Consider the following 18,101-nt stretch of genomic DNA (forward strand, 5'->3'; position numbering starts at 1 on the left):
TGCATTTGTATACCTAAAATTAATAAGCTACAGAAACAAGGAAAGCTGGAATGGTCAATATTTAGCTACTTTTTTCGAAAAAATCGTACAAATCGAAATCACATTATAACAAAATTAAAGCCAAAAAAGACCGCATCTTTTTCAACTTTTCTTGGATGAATGATTTTTTAGAAAATTTTGTATAATAGATGAAATTATAGAAATAATAAGTAGATATTATATAAACATCGAAATTAAATTCGAGAAATCTGAGCCGTCGACGTGATCAAGTGATCGTTGTATTCGATCGTTTTTTTCCATAATACCAACCTGAACGTGCATACCTTGTACCTTTAAAATTCGTAGGTGCTTATGGTAACAAACGTTTCAAATCAGCAACTGAAGGCACAAAGTGACTTAAAATATGCTGCATAATGGTCTATCTATAAAAACGTTCTTATTTTCGTTATAACTTGGTATAGAAAAATTATTAAACCGTAGCTGTAGAAGCTTTGTTCCGGCTTTTTTGGTGTATTTTTACTGAGAACAAAATACATCCTTTGTTCCGTTTTTTGTTGTATACAATTTTTACCCTGTTTTTGGGGCTACGTGAAATTATCCAAGGTAACTTGACTTATTTGATATTATCTGTCTACGTGTCTTCGGTAATTTACTAACGGAAATACATGTATTTTTTTCACTGAATTGATATTGTTTGATAAATGATAACAGAAAATAATAAGTGACATTATATTATGTAATGTTTTTAACGTTTAAAAGAAAATAAATAGTGGCGATTTTTCTAGCTATTCTCTAGTTCTTTTCTTTTTCTTTTCGTCATTTTCTGGGTTGTGTTAAATAGCCTTCGACACAGAATTATTTGTTGTTTGTTTTTTTTTAGTAAACTTGGTATAAATTGAAGGCTTATGTAAAATGTTTATAAATCCTTTATTTTTTTTTATTGTATATTGTTGATTGAGCATAGCTTTTTCGAAGTAATTTTATTTTATTTTTTAAACATATTGCACTTAGTTCACTCACTCATTTCAAATATTTTAATGTTTCTTGTGTTTTATGGTGGATGGTTTCGTAATTCTTCAACTTTTTATTCCTTGTGTTCTTTAATTTTATAGCTCTTTTGTCTTATTCGGTATATCATTTGAATAGGAATCGTATAATTTAGTGATCTTTCCTTACTAAGTTTTTTGTTAACAAATTGATATTGTTTGATAAATGTTACAGAAAATAATAAGTAACAATATACTATGTAATGTTTTTAACGTTTAAAAAAAATAAATAATGGCGATTTTTTTTGTTATTCTCTAGTTCTTTTCTTTTTCTTTTCGTCATTTTTTGGGTTGTGTTGAATAGCCTTCGATACAGAATTATTTCTTGTTGGTTTTTTCAAGTAAACTTGGTATAAATTGAAGCCTTGTGTAAAATGTTTATAAATACTTTTTTTTTTATTAATTTTATTTGTCTTGTTTTTTTTTATTTATTTTATTTTTTCATGTTGCATGCAGTTCACTTTCTCATTTCAAATATTTTAATGTTTCTTGTGTTTTATAGTAGATGGTTTCGTAATTCTTCATTTTTTTATTCTTTGTTTTTTTCATTAGAGCTCTTCTGGTTTATTCGGTACCTCAGCTGAATAGGAATTTTTCTATTTAAAATTTTTTTTTGGCAAAAAAAATACAATTGGTAATGTGTTCTTGCTCTTTTGAAGCAAAGTACATGTATTTTTACTAAAAACAAAATACATACTCTGTTCCATTTTTTGTTGTATACAATTTTTAGTCTTTTAAGGGCTACGTGAAATTATCCAAGGTAACTTGACTTATTTGATATTATCTGTCTACGTGTCTTTCTGTAATTTACTAACGGAAATACATGTATTTTTTCACTGAATTGATATTGTTTGATAAATGATAACAGAAAATAATAAGTGACATTATATTATGTAATGTTTTTAACGTTTAAAAGAAAATAAATAGTGGCGATTTTTCTAGCTATTCTCTAGTTCTCTTCTTTTTCTTTTCGTCATTTTCTGTGTTGTGTTGAGTAGCCTTCGACACAGAATTATTTGTTGTTTGTTTTTCCAAATAAACTTGGTATAAATTGAAGGCTTATGTAAAATGTTTATAAATCCTTTATTTTTTTTATTGTATATTGTTGATTGAGCATAGCTTTTTCGAAGTAATTTTATTTTATTTTTTAAACATATTGCACTTAGTTCACTCACTCATTTCAAATATTTTAATGTTTCTTGTGTTTTATGGTGGATGGTTTCGTAATTCTTCAACTTTTTATTCCTTGTGTTCTTTAATTTTATAGCTCTTTTGTCTTATTCGGTATATCATTTGAATAGGAATCGTATAATTTAGCGATCTTTTCTTACTAAGTTTTTTGTTAACAAATTGATATTGTTTGATAAATGTTACAGAAAATAATAAGTAATAATATACTATGTAATGTTTTTAACGTTTAAAAAAAATACATAATGGCGATTTTTTTTGTTATTCTCTAGTTCTTTTCTTTTTCTTTTCGTCATTTTCTGGGTTGTGTTGAATAGCCTTCGATACAGAATTATTTCTTGTTTGTTTTTTCAAGTAAACTTGGTATAAATTGAAGCCTTGTGTAAAATGTTTATAAATACTTTATTTTTTTTTTAATTTTATTTGTCTTGTTTTTTTTATTTATTTTATTTTTTCATGTTGCATGCAGTTCACTTTCTCATTTCAAATATTTTAATGTTTCTTGTGTTTTATAGTAGATGGTTTCGTAATTCTTCATTTTTTTATTCTTTGTTTACTTCATTAGAGCTCTTCTGGTTTATTCGGTACCTCAGCTGAATAGGAATTTTTCTATTTAAAATTTTTTTTGTCAAAAAAAAAAAAACAATTGGTAATGTGTTCCTGCTCTTTTGATGCAAAGTACATGTATTTTTATTAAAAACAAAATACATACTCTGTTCCATTTTTTGTTGTATACAATTTTTAGTCTTTTAGGGCTACGTGAAATTATCCAAGGTAACTTGACTTATTTGATATTATATGTCTACGTGTCTTTCTGTAATTTACTAACAGAAATACATGTATTTTTTCACTGAATTGATATTACTATGTTCTATTATTACTATTGATATTACTATGTATCTCTAGTTCTTTTCTTTTTCTCTTCGTTATTTTCTGGGTTGTGTTAAATAGTCTTTGACACAGAATTATTTGTTGTTTGTTTTTTTCAAGTAAACTTGGTATAAATTGAAGGCTTAGATAAAATGTTTATAAATATTTTATTTTTGTATTTGTGTCTTGTGTTTTTTTTTATGTTGTATTTTGTTGATTGAGCATAGCTTTTTCGTAGTAATTTTTTTTTAATAGATTGCACTCAATTCACTTTCTCATTTCAAATATTTTTATGTTTCTTTTCTTTTATAGTAGATGGTTTCGTAATTCTTCATTTTTTGTGTTTTTCATTTAGCGATCTTCTTTTCTGAAAAAAAATTTTTTTTGGCGAAAAAAAACCAATTGGTAATGTGAATTTTAGTTTATTTTTTTGTGTTTTACAATCATAATAAAATTTACAAAGCTGGATACGAGGCAGCAGTAGCGATACCACAGTTGTTGTTGCGGTTACGAGCTTGTCTCCAGTAGCCTTGTTCTCCCCATCCGCTTCCCCAGGAGTTCTTGACGATCCAGTAGTCCTGTCCACCTTCAGATCCGTATCCAACGACCAAGACACCGTGGTTCAAAGCTTGGGCACTGCAGGTGGTGTCGTACAAAACACCTCCAGAGTAGAGTTGGAGTTCTTCGGTGGCATCAAGAGCAACAGCGACTGGACCATTGTTGGCAACAGCGTCTTGGAGAGCACTCTCATCTCCAGAGGGGATGTCGTAGTAACCTTGAAGACTGGTGACGGACTGAGAAGCGTCGAATCTGCAGTTTCCATCCATGGCAGTGTAGGGATAAGCGGATTCGGACATGATACCATTGTCATGGATGTAGTCGAAGGCGCTGTCCATCCATCCACCATTACATCCGGCGTTTCCGTATTGTGAGGAACAATCCACCAAGTTTTGTTCACTGAGAGAGGTCAAGCCTTTGCCTGAGATGGCAAGTTGGCCTTCAACGGCACCAGTCTAGAGAAGAAACCATCAAGACTTGAAACAATAATTTGGTTGACTACTCACAGTACTGAAGCTCCAGCAGGAACCGCATTGTCCTTGGTCCTTGACTTCGGTGACGGCTTTGCTCCTCCAGTCGACTTCAGCGGCGGCGGGTTTGCCAGACTTGACGAAGGGAATGCGGAGTTTTTCGTTCATTTTTGGTTTAGTGGCAAGACCACGGTTGACGTAAGCCATGAATTCGTCAGCGGTCATGTCGGCGAACTGGTTGACGGCCTTGGTGTAGGTGACTTCGCCTTTGGCGAACTTGGCATTGTGTTCTTCGATTTTGACCAAGTTGTCTTGGAAGATGGCCTTACGTCTGAGCTCTTCAATCGGGGAGCTGTATTGTTTTTTGTGGGTCAACTGTGGGAAAACAATTAGTTTCGTATTTTTTGCACTTTTGTTTAGACTTACTTTGAATTCAGCCCATTTGGCGTGGACTGGAGATTGGGGCACTGCCAAAGTGGCAACAACGGCCAAAGCGAGAACGATGAAAGTCTTCATGGTTACTAGAGCGTTTGGAATATGTTTTACGACGGAAAATTGAGCAAATATATACCTGATTTTTTCGGGTTTTTTTGGTGGTGGTAACTTATCTGATTTTCATCTGTATTGTTTAAAGTGGGTTTAAAATACTTATAATCTTATCTCGAACTTTGATTTTTATTAGTTTCATTGCAATTGGTTATTAGATTCATCAGCTGTTTTTATCCGTATTTTAAATAATAGTTTACTAAAAAAAGCACTCAATAATGTTAAAAAGTCTACATTTTCATACCTAAAATTAATAAACTACAGAAACAAGGAAAGCTGGAATGGTCAATATTTAGCTACTTTTTTCGAAAAAATCGTACAAATCGAAATCACATTATAACAAAATTAAAGCCAAAAAAGACCGCATCTTTTTCAACTTTTCTTGGATGAATGATTTTTTAGAAAATTTTGTATAATAGATGAAATTATAGAAATAATAAGTAGATATTATATAAACATCGAAATTAAATTCGAGAAATCTGAGCAGTCGACGTGATCAAGTGATCGTTGTATTCGATCGTTTTTTTCCATAATACCAACGTGAACGTGCATACCTTGTACCTTTAAAATTCGTAGGTGCTTATGGTAACAAACGTTTCAAATTAGCAACTGAAGGCACAAAGTGACTTAAAATATGCTGCATAATGGCCTATCTATAAAAACGTTCTTATTTTCGTTATAACTTGGTATAGAAAAATTATTAAACCGTAGCTGTAGAAGCTTTGTTCCGGCTTTTTTGAAGCACCGTACGTGTATTTTTACTGAGAACAAAATACATCCTTTTTTCCGTTTTTTGTTGTATACAATTTTTAGCCTGTTTTTGGGGCTTCGTGAAATTATCCAATATTATCTGTCTACGTGTCTTTCTGTAATTTACTAACGGAAATACATGTATTTTTTCACTGAATTGATATTGTTTGATAAATGATAACAGAAAATAATAAGTGACATTATATTATGTAATGTTTTTAACGTTTAAAAGAAAATAAATAGTGGCGATTTTTCTAGCTATTCTCTAGTTCTTTTCTTTTTCTTTTCGTCATTTTCTGGGTTGTGTTAAATAGCCTTCGACACAGAATTATTTGTTGTTTGTTTTTTTTTAGTAAACTTGGTATAAATTGAAGGCTTATGTAAAATGTTTATAAATCCTTTATTTTTTTTTATTGTATATTGTTGATTGAGCATAGCTTTTTCGAAGTAATTTTATTTTATTTTTTAAACATATTGCACTTAGTTCACTCACTCATTTCAAATATTTTAATGTTTCTTGTGTTTTATGGTGGATGGTTTCGTAATTCTTCAACTTTTTATTTCTTGTGTTCTTTAATTTTATAGCTCTTTTGTCTTATTCGGTATATCATTTGAATAGGAATCGTATAATTTAGCGATCTTTCCTTACTAAGTTTTTTGTTAACAAATTGATATTGTTTGATAAATGTTACAGAAAATAATAAGTAACAATATACTATGTAATGTTTTTAACGTTTAAAAAAAATAAATAATGGCGATTTTTTTTGTTATTCTCTAGTTCTTTTCTTTTTCTTTTCGTCATTTTCTGGGTTGTGTTGAATAGCCTTCGATACAGAATTATTTCTTGTTGGTTTTTTCAAGTAAACTTGGTATAAATTGAAGCCTTGTGTAAAATGTTTATAAATACTTTTTTTTTTATTAATTTTATTTGTCTTGTTTTTTTTTATTTATTTTATTTTTTCATGTTGCATGCAGTTCACTTTCTCATTTCAAATATTTTAATGTTTCTTGTGTTTTATAGTAGATGGTTTCGTAATTCTTAATTTTTTTATTCTTTGTTTTCTTCATTAGAGCTCTTCTGGTTTATTGGGTACCTCAGCTGAATAGGAATTTTTCTATTTAAAATTTTTTTTGGCAAAAAAAAACAATTGGTAATGTGTTCCTGCTCTTTTGAAGCAAAGTACATGTATTTTTACTAAAAACAAAATACATACTCTGTTCCATTTTTTGTTGTATACAATTTTTAGTCTTTTAGCGCTACGTGAGTGAAATTATCCAAGGTAACTTGACTTATTTGATATTATCTGTCTACGTGTCTTTCTGTAATTTACTAACGGAAATACATGTATTTTTTCACTGAATTGATATTGTTTGATAAATGATAACAGAAAATAATAAGTGACAATATATTATGTAATGTTTTAACGTTTAAAAGAAAATAAATAGTGGCGATTTTTCTTGCTATTCTCCAGTTTTTTTCTTTTTCTTTTCGTCATTTTCTGGGTTGTGTTGAATAGCCTTCGACACAGAATTATTTGTTGTTTGTTTTTCCAAATAAACTTGGTATAAATTGAAGGCTTATGTAAAATGATTATAAATGCTTTATTTTTTTATTCGTGTCTTGTATTTTTTCTTTTATATTGTATTTTGTTCTATTTTTTTCAAACATATTGCACTCACTTCACTCACTCATTTCAAATATTTTAATGTTTCTTGTGCTTTATAGTCGATGGTTTCGTAATTCTTCAACTGTTTATTCTTTGTGTTCTTTAATTTTATAGCTGTTTTGGCTTCTTCGGTATATCAATTGAATGGGAATGGTATAAATTAGAGATCTTTCCTTACTATGTTTTTTTGTTAACAAATTGATATTGTTTGATAAAAAATAAATAATGACGACTTGTTATTCTCTAGATCTTTTCTTTTTCTCTTCGTTATTTTCTGGGTTGTATTAAATAGTCTTTGACCCAGAATTATTTGTTGTTTGTTTTTTTCAAGTAAACTTGGTATAAATTGAAGGCTTAGATAAAATGTTTATAAATATTTTATTTTTGCATTTGTGTCTTGTGTTTTTTTTATGTTGTATTTTGTTGATTGAGCATAGCTTTTTCGTAGTAATTTTTTTTTTAATAGATTGCACTCAATTCACTTTCTCATTTCAAATATTTTTTTGTTTCTTTTCTTTTATCGTAGATGGTTTCGTAATTCTTCATTTTTTATTCTTTGTGTTTTTCATTTAGCGATCTTCTTTTCTATTTATTTTAAAAAAAAAAATTTTTTTGGCGAAAAAAAACCAATTGGTAATGTGAATTTTAGTTTATTTTTTTGTGTTTTACAATCATAATAAAATTTACAAAGCTGGATACGAGGCAGCAGTGGCAATACCACAGTTATTGTTGCGGTTACGAGCTTGTCTCCAGTATCCTTGTTCTCCCCATCCGCTTCCCCAGGAGTTCTTGACGATCCAGTAGTCCTGTCCACCTTCAGATCCGTATCCAACAACCAAGACACCGTGGTTCAAAGCTTGGGCACTGCAGGTGGTGTCGTACAAAACACCTCCAGAGTAGAATTGGAGTTCGTCTGTAGCATCAAGGGCCACAGCGATTGGTCCATTGTTAGCAACGGCACTCTTGAGGGCATTTTCATCCCCAGAGGGGAGATCGTAGTAACCTTGTAGACTTGTAACGGACTCAGAGGGGTTAAATCTGCATGAACCTTCCGAGGCAGTGTAGGGATAGGCGGACTCGGACATGATACCATTGTCATGGATGTAGTCAAAGGCGCTGTCCATCCATCCACCGTTGCATCCAGCGTTTCCGTATGCTGAGGAACAATCGACCAAGTTTTGCTCACTGAGGGAGGTCAAGCCTCTGCCTGAGATGGCAAGTTGGCCTTCAACAGCTCCAGTCTATTGAAAAAACCCTCAGGAGTTGAAACAATTAAATAGGAATACTCACAGTACTGAAACTCCAGCAGGAACCACATTGTCCCTGGTTTTTGACTTCGCTCACAGCAGAGTTTCTCCAATCGACTTCGGCAGCTGCCGGTTTGTCGGATTGGACGAACGGAAGACGAAGTTTTTCGTTCTTTTTTGGTTTGGTGGCAAGACCACGGTTGACGTAAGCCATGAATTCGTCAGCGGTCATGTCGGCGAATTGGTTGACGGCTTTGGAGTAGGTGACTTCGCCTTTGGCGAATTTGGCATTGTGTTCTTCGATTTTGACCAAATTGTCTTGGAAGATTGCCATACGTTTGAGTTCTTCAATTGGGGAGCTGTATTGTTTTTTGTGGGTCAACTGTGGGAAAACAATTAGTTTCGTATTTTTCGCACTTTTGTTTAGACTTACTTTGAATTCGGCCCATTTGGCGTGGACTGGAGATTGGGGTACTGCCAAGGTGGCAACAACGGCCAAAGCAAGAACGATGAATGTTTTCATGATTAGCCAAGATTTTGGTTTGTGTTCAGTGGTGGAAATGTGGCTTATATATAGCTGAGATTTTTGATTTTTTCGAAAGGCGATAGGTTATCTAATTTTTGATCGGCATTGTGTGATACAGTTTATTTTTGTTTCAAAACATGTGTTATCTTACATTTTTTGGTTTTTGAGAAAAAACCTACCAGGCCCAGTTTTTTACTTGTCTTTAAAATTTAATATAAAATAATCCAGGCTTTACTGTATTTTTTTACAGTTTTTCTGTTTTAAGCTAAATATTGATGGCATTAAAACAGTAAACAATTTTTTTTTTACTTGAGTGTATTTTTCCAGATAAACGAAAATTCATAAACAAGCACATAAATGATAATAAATAATTATAAATAAATAGAAATAGATAATCGCATTTGAATTGAAAGGGACGTTTTCTTTATCTTTAAAACTGAAGTGTTGCCTCAAAAATTGATAAGTGACGTCATCAAAAGTTCGACTGTAAGCACGTATAGATTTTTTAAAATATCTTTTTATTTTTTCAAATCTAGTTTTTTGTACTTTAATTCTTTTAAATTGTATCTGTATAAAAACAATTCCAGTTGCTGGGAAGATAAAAAAGTTGAGAATTGCTAAGAAATTATTCCATTTTTTTTTCTTGTTAAGGTCTGAAATTAATTGAAATTCAACCAGTTCACTAATTAGTTGGAAAAATATGCAAAAATGTTAAGCTTTGCATTCTCAACAAACTGAGAAAAACTGAGGACTAAAATTTTTATGAGAAACATGAGAAAAAATTATTTAAAATTTAAAATTTGCGCTTCGTCCCGTATTTTTCAAAACGTTGCGAATACGGTTAAAGATACAAGAAAAATGTTCAGAAGAAAGTTGTAGAGAATTAAATTTGCTTTAAAAAAGTCAGCGAGACCATATCTTTATCTTCAACGGTTTAGGCTTTGGAGACGTTCAAAGATGCTCAAGCGACGAATTTCCACCATTTTGTCGGTGGTCACGTATGGGAAAGTGAATTTATACCCAAACCGTTGAAGATGGAAATATAGTGTCGCGGACTTTTTTGTAGCAAATTTAATTCTCTACAACGTCGTTCCTTTTACTTTTTTGTATCTTCAACCGTATTCGCAGCGTTTTAATAAATAGGCAACGGTGCCCAAAAAATTATCGCTTAGAATTATTGCGTTCTTTTTGCAAACGCAGCGAATACGGTTGAAGATACAAAAAACGAGGTTTAGAGAATTAAATTTTTTACAAAAAAGTCCGCGACACGATATGTCTATCTCCAACGGTTTAGGTATAAATTCATTTTCCAATACTTGACCACCGGCAAAATGAAGCAAATCCATCGCTTGAGCGTCTTTGAACGACTTTGGGGCCTAAATGGTTGAAGATAGGGACATGGTCTTACGGACTTTTTTAAAGGAAATTTAATTCTCTACAACTTTCCTCTGAACATTTTTCTTGTATCTGTAACCGTATTCGCAGCGTTTTGAAAAATATGGGGCAGAGTGCAAATTGGTAAAACTTTGAAATTTTTTTAAATATAGTTTAAGATATAATTTTTGCACTATTTTTATCTCCAATTATTGAGAATTTGATGCTCTATCTGCCTGTATTTTTTTATTCGCCTTGTGCTAACCGTTATTTAATTACAACAATTTTTATAATTTATTGCTCCGAAAACAGACGGTCATGGAACAACTTTGCCTCTGGCGACATTAACGGAACTATCAAGAACGGGGACGTTTTATTTGTACGACGTTTCAAATCCTTAGTTTTATATATCCGTACGAAATCATAAATTTAATATTGCTACATTTTTTTTTCAGAAGTTTTGCTTTTGATCTTGATGTCTATTCGTAAGTGTTTGAAAGATAAGTTTTTTTGCCAGTCATGAAGTCGATAAAATTTTGAGATTTGTTTTAAAAACTCATTAGGCCACTTAAGATATCATTTTTGATTGATATATTTATTTGTTGTTCTTTTTTAATCACAGTTTGTAAAATACACATATGATTATTAATCGCAAAAATGTAATGGTTTTGTTTTCTGCGAAAGCAGCGGTGATCAGTATGTCTCTATATTTTATTTTCATATTAAGATTTTTTTAAAATATGTGTTGGTCTGTGTTTCCTAGATTCCTCACTTCTGTTATAAGTTATAATAGAAAATTTTTTTCTTGCATAGACATCTTGATGTTTTTTCTGAAGGTTTAACATAATATCAACCGAAAAAAAATAATTGAAGTGTTGTAATACTTTTAGTTCAGTATATTTTTGGTTTAAAAAAATCGGAAAAATAAAGAAATAAAGTTATTATTAGCAGTTAATTAACCCATTTTCGTACGGTATTTATCTCAAAACTTATTATCAGAATGATTTCTCACTTTCAACTGATAGAGATACAGATTCATTAAAACAAACAATTGTTACGTGTTGGATTAATAAATCATCACTTTGACAGTTAATTTTGCCATTCCTCTAGCTTTGATTCCACCAAACAGAACACTTGTGATAAAAGTGGTTATTAGTAAATAAATAGATAAAATAAGGCAACCTTCAAGCTAGAAATAGCCAAGTGGCACTCACTTCAAGGAAATCGCCAATTAAGTACGAAAACAACATCCAATAAAACAAAATAGTTTTAACTAGATATTTTATTAAATTATTCTATACAAGAGGATAACTAGCTTGTATGGCTATCCCGCAGTGGTTGTTCGCATCTTTGGCCAGCTTGACATAGCCCCCGATGCCCCACTGTGGCCCATACGAGTTTTTAACCAACCAGTATTTTTGCCCATTGGGTTCCGTCCCATATCCCACCACCAACACCGCATGGTTGACATCGTCCGGTCTGTTACCACACTGTGGGTCGTAATAGATACCATCTGAATAAAACTGAAAGGACTGTCGACCGGCGTCCATCGCCGCTGAAACAGGCCCCAAAGTTGCAATCGCTGCTTCAAGGCCTTGTTCATCCCCTTCTGCGATGTCTACGTAACCTACGTGGGGGCAACAAACGATTAGGCTGACCTTAGATTTTGACCTATTGAAAGTGTGTGTGTAAATGTTTACATAAATACTCCAAACTTGCGAAAGAATATTTTCGATCACTTTGTGTGAAAAAAGTGTAGAAAAGGTAAGGAAACAACACGTGAACAAAAATAAAAGATTGAGAGAACAAATAGACGTAAAAAGTCCCGAAAAACATAAAATCATGGCCACTGCGAATCCAGTAGGCTTTGCGCACGTCTACTATTTTTGACTAGAAAATACACAAATTTGGTGATTTTTGGAGAAATTATGTCTATTTTCGGTCAAAAACGTGCTGAAAGTCACAAAAAAGGTAAAAACAGTTTTAAAATTGTAGAATCAACTTGTACGCCCGGTATCTTTTGATGAAATCTGGTGAAAAATTAGAGAATTCAATTGAAAAAAAGTGGAAGAAAATGTTTTCTCGAGCTAATTTGCCGACTTTTGAACTGAATATATTTGCGTTTTAGGTGAATTATTGCAATTATATAGATTGTAAAGTTGATTTATTTAAAAAGTTTGTGTTAAAATATCTGCAAAAGACGGTCACTAGCTAGGGCCTTGATGGCCCAGTGGTATAAGCGCCACTTACGACGCGGGAGGTCGGGGTTCGAACCCGGATCAGAGCAACAATTTTTCTATGAAAAAAAGTGTAGAAAAGGTAAGGAAACAACACGTAAGCAAAAATAAGAGATGGAGAGAACACATAGACGTTTAAAAGTAAAGCGGAGCATAAAACTGACAGAAATAAGAAAATAATGCGGCAAAAGGTAAAAGTACGTAAAGGCGCCAAATTGTAAACGTAAGAGCACATTATAATAAAGGGAAAATACTTTTGTTTTGAGAGAAAAAGAGATGAACGTAAAGGTGAAACATAACTTCAAACTTTAGCGTTGAATCCTTAGATGACTTACTTCTTAAATTATAAAAAAATAAACGAAAATATTTAATTTATCTCTAAAAAATTATAGTTAACTGAGTTTGTTTAGTAAAGTCCCGAAAAACATTGTTAATAAAATCATGGCCAATGCGAATCCAGTAGGCTTTGTGCACGTCCACTATTTTTGACTAGAAAATACACAAATTTGGTGATTTTTTGAGAAATTATGTCTATTTTCGGTCAAAAACGTGCAGAAAGTCACAAAAAAGGTACAAACAATTTTTTACCTGTACAATAAGCACCAACTGTCTCGGGACGAAATCTGCAAGGCCCGTTTCGAGCTTCATAAGGATACGAATCTTCAGTGTCAATTCCAGGATTTGTTCGGACGTATTCGTATGCTGGATTCATCAGTCCTCCAGAACATCCATCATTGCCGTAATTTGTGCTACAGTCAATAAGGTTTTGGGGACTTAGTTCCACTAATCTGCCCGTTTTTCGGAAATTGTGACCTTCCAAAGCTCCCGCCTGGAATTATTTATGTGTAAACTTTAATTGTTTGATTTTTTTTGAACTCAAAATGGAAATGTCACATTTTTTGCCCGTTCCTTGTTTTCTCACCGAAAAAGAGTGACTTTTCCTTTTAGAACAATTGCAAATCAAGTGATTTATTAATTATTAATAAGTTCTCGAAATTTTTTTTTCTTCTCGGTTTTGTTTACTGTGGTTTAATTTACAACAAACATTACTGTTGATTTGTCTTTTCTCTACCAAATAGTAATGAAGATTAATGATAGTGAGTATGTATTATGTTTCTATCATTGTGAGAAATGTCAGCGATTTCGTATTGTTTTAGTTTAATTGGATTTTCTTCAGGAAATGTTGAAGTGATATTTGTTTAGTACTACGTAACTTAATTCAAGATAATTATGTCTTTAAAAAGCATTTCATTGCAATAATTTTTAAATAATTATTGTTAATTATAATTAATTTGAGGGCTTGACATACATAGACAAAAGGATGGAGCCAAGTGTTTTTTTTTCTAAACTATTTCTTGTAGTTTTCGAGAAAATTAAATTTTTTAAGTGCCCTTCGACAATGACGATTTTTTTGGTCAAAAACTCGGAACCAACTTTAATAATTTATTAAAAAGAAATGACTGGTTTAAAAAAATAGGAAAAAATTAAGTCTATTATAAATGTTCTAAAATAAAAAAAATAACTGTATTGAATAATTGATTTACTATACAGGTTGCGTCTGCTAAGAATAAATTTTAATTTATCTCTAAAAGCCAACAATTATGCAGAATTCAGTGTTTTTTTTGAAATATTTTATATTTTTGTGTTTTTATGTGAATTTTTTCAATTGAAATTGATTTAATACTAATTAATTATTTAGTTATTTAGCTCTTGTCTTCTAGTTTTTTTCTGACTAACTCTACTCTCGCTTTTTTCCAGACTCTTTTTCATGCTCTCTTTTAGGTGTTCTTTAGTTCTTCTCTATTATTTGGCTTTTCTTTTTTTATTCTTTCTATCTCCTATTTCTAGTTTTTTTCCTAGTTTTCTTCTAGCTCTTTTCAGGTTTTTTCTAAGTTTTTTTAACCTCATCCCTATATGTTTTTTAGCTTGTTTTTCGATCTTTTCTTTTGTAACATTTTTTTCGAACTCTTCTTTTCTGGCTATTTTCTAGTTCTTCTCTGACTCTCTAGTTCTTCTCACGCTTTTTTCCAGACTCTTTCTCAAGCTCTCGTCTAGCTATTCTTTAGTTCTTTTGTATTATCTAGCTTTTCTTTTTTTAGATTTTTATTATCTTTCCCCTTTCTCTACCATTTCTTTTTTCTAGTTTTTTTTCCTAGTTTTCTTCTAGCTCTTCTCAAATTTTTCTATTTTTCTTTTAACCTCATTCCTATATGTTTTTTAGCTTTTCTTTTGATTTTTTCTTTTGTAACATTTTTTTCGAACTCTTCTTTTCTAGCTATTTTCTAGTTCTTCTCTGACTAACTCTTCTCTCGCTTTTTTCGAGGCTCTTTTTCAAGCCCTGTTCTAGCTATTCTTTAGTTCTTCTCTATTATTTAGCTTTTCTTTTTTATTCTTCCTGTCTTTCCCCTTTCTCTACTATTTATTTTTTCTAGTTTTCTTCTAGCTTTTCTCAAGTTTTTTCTTGTTTTCTTTTAACCTCATCCCTATATGTTTTCTATCTTTTCTTTGGATCTTTTCTTTTGTAACATTTTTTTTCGAACTCTTCTTTTCTGGCTATTTTCTAGTTCTTTTCTAGTTCTTCACTGACTCTCTAGTTCTCTTCTCGCTTTTTTCCAGACTCTTTCTCAAGCTCTCGTCTAGCTTTTCTTTAGTTCTTTTGTATTATCTAGCTTTTCTTTTTTTAGATTCTTATTATCTTTCCCCTTTCTCTACCATTTCTTTTTCCTAGTTTTTTTTTCCTAGTTTTCTTCTAGCTCTTCTCAAATTTTTCTATTTTTTTTAACCTCATCCCTATATGTTTTTTAGCTTTTCTTTTGATTTTTTCTTTTGTAACATTTTTTTCGAACTCTTCTTTTCTAGCTATTTTCTAGTTCTTCTCTGACTAACTCTCCTCTCGCTTTTTTCGAGACTCTTTTTCAAGCCCTGTTCTAGCTATTCTTTAGTTCTTCTCTATTATTTAGCTTTTCTTTTTTATTCTTCCTGTCTTTCCCCTTTCTTTACTATTTATTTTTTCTAGTTTTTTTTCTAGTTTTCTTCTAGCTTTTCTCAAGTTTTTTCTAGTCCCTATATGTTTTCTAGCTCTTCTTTGGATCTTTTCTTTTGTAATATTTTTTTTCGAACTCTTCTTTTCTAGCTATTTTCTAGTTCTTCTCTAACTCTCTAGTTCTTCTCTCGCTTTTTTCCAGACTCTTTCTCAAGCTCTCGTCTAGCCATTCTTTAGTTCTTTTGTATTATCTAGCTTTTCTTTTTTTAGATTTTTATTATCTTTCTCCTTTCTCTACCATTTCTTTTTTCTAGTTTTTTTTCTAGTTTTCTTCTAGCTCTTCTCAAATTTTTCTATTTTTCTTTTAACTTCATTCCTATATGTATTCTAGCTTTTCTTTAGATCTTTAATTTTGTAAAAATTTTTTTTCGAACTCTTCTTTTCTAGCTATTCTTTAGCCTAATCTTTTTTACCTCTCTCGTAATAAAAAATTATTATTATTCATTAAATCATTGAAAACTACGTTTAAATGTTGTTTTGTGCAAAAATTACGCAAAAAAAATCGCTAACAACCAAAGATAAAAAAATAAAAAAATAAGTAGCGAAAATTTTGATTAATTGTTATTTCGTTTTTTAAATTTTATTCATAATTTCTATATGATTATTAATTTTTAAAATACAGTAAAAAATACTTTTAGCGGACTCTCCTTGAACTTAGATCGAAAAATGTAAAAGTAAAGGTGCTTCATTTAAAAAACTTGGAATAATAATGGAAAATATCTTGCTTTTGGTAATTTCCTTTTTAAAATACACAGTTTTCAACTTGCTTTTAGTATTTTGAGTAATAACGTCGATATTTTTTATGAAAACGGAATAAATTGTAACTTTTTGGTCGAAATAATATCAAAGTAATCGAAATTTGTAAAATTCATTTAATTTAGTTAACAACATTAATTAAAAAAAACTAATTGGTCAGAAGTCTTAAAAGATAATTTTTGCCAGTTATGTGAACAGAAACAGCAGTCCAGAGGATACTACATTTTTATGCAAAAAGTTTTTTTATTATTTTGTTTGACGAATTTTCGTCATTATTTATGATAAGTATTTTCAACTTCAACGAAAGAAGCATTAGATTTGAAGGGTTTTTTGTTCAAAAGAATTTCGAAAGACGAAATTTAAAAATTTTCATTGCAATTTTTGAAAACCCACTAAAGGGTTTTTGTCTTAATTTTTATGTTAGTTATTCACTGTGTTTTTTTTTAATTAAAAAAACGTAATTAGAAAATTTACTCTACTAGGCTAACTTGATTATATCAAACCTTCGTTTGATTTTTTTATTTCTAACGATGCATCTGGGTCATCAAATCTGAATAACTGAAAATCATTTCCTTGACATCTTCTAGTCATTATACCAATCTCTTAAATCCATAAATAGCCGTTAACATTTCGCTGTTATAAATTTAATGCCCCATTAATAGTCTCCTTACCGCACTGAAGGCCCAGCATCCGGCACAAGAACCTTGGTTTTTCACCGGCGTAACGGCACCAACTTCGCGCCAATCCACATAATCGGGAAAAATCACATTGGCACTCGGTATAAAAGTGCTCGACTGTGGTATTCCAACCCTTGCACTCAACGTCCTATTAAAACCGTTGAGCGTCCTGTGGAATTCGTGATGCAGCATATCGGCAAAATTATTCAGCTGCTGGACGAAAGACCACTGCCCGCGCCCATACTCCTGGTTGAAGCGCGCGATTTTGTGGCGATTTTCGATGAAAATCTCGCGCCTGAAATTTTCCTCCTCGGGCGAGGCGTACGACTTATTGTACGTCAGCTGCAAGAACGCTTAATTAGAGAGAAAGTCAATGAAAGTGGGCGATGGATTTGGTGCAATTGTTTTACCTTGAAGGCCATCCATTCCTCTTGGAGAAGGTTCTCCAGGGTGACACCTATGGATAGCTGGGATTTGGCAAATGCCACCACTGTTGCAACAAACACCAGGCCAGTTTTCATTTCAATGTGAATTTTGTTGCTCAATTTGTTAATTTGGATTTATTGCATAAATTAACACTTGTTGGTTGGAAGTGAAGACTTAGAAGTGGTCGTGAGGAGGTTCGCTGTGGTACTGGAGGAAAATTTGAATCGCGTCAATTTTTTTGTCTTCATTGAAATTGTGGAAGGTGGGCTTGTTTGTAAAGAGCCGCTGGCAGCGTGAGGCAACATGTGTCGCATCATCATTAGTTTACTTTCTTCTCAATGACTGTGGAGGATCGAAGAGTTGCGAAACGCGGCCCTCAGATTTGATATTAACACATTTTAATAATAATAATAATAATAACTTTATTGACGCTAAGAAGCATTTACAATAACATAAGTAACGCAAAAAAAAACAATTACACTTTCATATTCATAACACAATCTGCTCTAAATCTGTACAAGGAGGAACCAAAAAAATCTATTTTGCTGGCATATTTATTTGCTTCCAAGAATAAACTATTAAGTGGTGAATTATAGGAATAATTGTGTTTATTCTTGTAAACAAAAAATAATTCCGGACATCTAACATTTACCAATGATACATTAAAATTAATTTTACATATTATGTCTGGTAAATCTAATTGGCTGTTAACCAATTTAA

At 31.5% G+C, this 18,101-nt stretch overlaps 3 protein-coding genes across 3 annotated transcripts; all 3 read right to left on the minus strand.

Moving 5' to 3' along the window:
* Positions 1–3,510: 3,510 nt before the first annotated feature.
* LOC658974 (cathepsin L-like proteinase) lies at positions 3,511–4,660 on the minus strand. Its single transcript, NM_001170525.1, is given in 3 exon segments — positions 3,511–4,117; positions 4,169–4,507; positions 4,559–4,660. Coding segments are annotated over 3 exon segments (987 nt in total). The 5' UTR covers positions 4,649–4,660; the 3' UTR covers positions 3,511–3,559.
* Positions 4,661–7,729: 3,069 nt separating this feature from the next.
* LOC659502 (cathepsin L precursor) lies at positions 7,730–8,868 on the minus strand. The gene is made up of 3 exons (NM_001170843.1): positions 8,776–8,868; positions 8,386–8,724; positions 7,730–8,336 (listed from the first exon to the last, which is right to left on the minus strand). The coding sequence occupies exons 1-3, from the start codon at positions 8,863–8,865 to the stop codon at positions 7,779–7,781; spliced, it is 987 nt and encodes a 328-aa protein (NP_001164314.1). The 5' UTR covers positions 8,866–8,868; the 3' UTR covers positions 7,730–7,778.
* A 2,641-nt stretch (positions 8,869–11,509) lies between these two features.
* Positions 11,510–17,682, minus strand: LOC659565 (cathepsin L precursor). Its single transcript, XM_965858.4, has 4 exons — positions 17,366–17,682; positions 16,950–17,297; positions 13,068–13,308; positions 11,510–11,869 (listed from the first exon to the last, which is right to left on the minus strand). Exons 1-4 carry the CDS (start codon positions 17,474–17,476, stop codon positions 11,538–11,540), a joined length of 1,032 nt encoding a protein of 343 aa, XP_970951.1. The 5' UTR covers positions 17,477–17,682; the 3' UTR covers positions 11,510–11,537.
* Positions 17,683–18,101: the final 419 nt, after the last annotated feature.

This window comes from Tribolium castaneum, chromosome 7, assembly GCF_031307605.1.
Source record: "Tribolium castaneum strain GA2 chromosome 7, icTriCast1.1, whole genome shotgun sequence".
Taxonomy (NCBI): domain Eukaryota; kingdom Metazoa; phylum Arthropoda; class Insecta; order Coleoptera; family Tenebrionidae; genus Tribolium; species Tribolium castaneum.

Excerpts from the sequence above, each read along its gene's own strand:
- LOC659565 (XM_965858.4), bottom strand. The coding sequence starts at position 17,476 with ATGAAAACTGGCCTGGTGTTTGTTGCAACAGTGGTGGCATTTGCCAAA. Across the intron at positions 17,298-17,365 it reads AGGAATGGATGGCCTTCAAG|CTGACGTACAATAAGTCGTA; the intron begins GTAAAACAATTG and ends GCGTTCTTGCAG. Across the intron at positions 13,309-16,949 it reads GATGCTGGGCCTTCAGTGCG|GCGGGAGCTTTGGAAGGTCA; the intron begins GTAAGGAGACTA and ends AAATAATTCCAG.
- LOC659502 (NM_001170843.1), bottom strand. The coding sequence starts at position 8,865 with ATGAAAACATTCATCGTTCTTGCTTTGGCCGTTGTTGCCACCTTGGCA. Across the intron at positions 8,725-8,775 it reads CCAAATGGGCCGAATTCAAA|TTGACCCACAAAAAACAATA; the intron begins GTAAGTCTAAAC and ends GTTTTCCCACAG. Across the intron at positions 8,337-8,385 it reads CCTGCTGGAGTTTCAGTACT|ACTGGAGCTGTTGAAGGCCA; the intron begins GTGAGTATTCCT and ends TTTTTTCAATAG.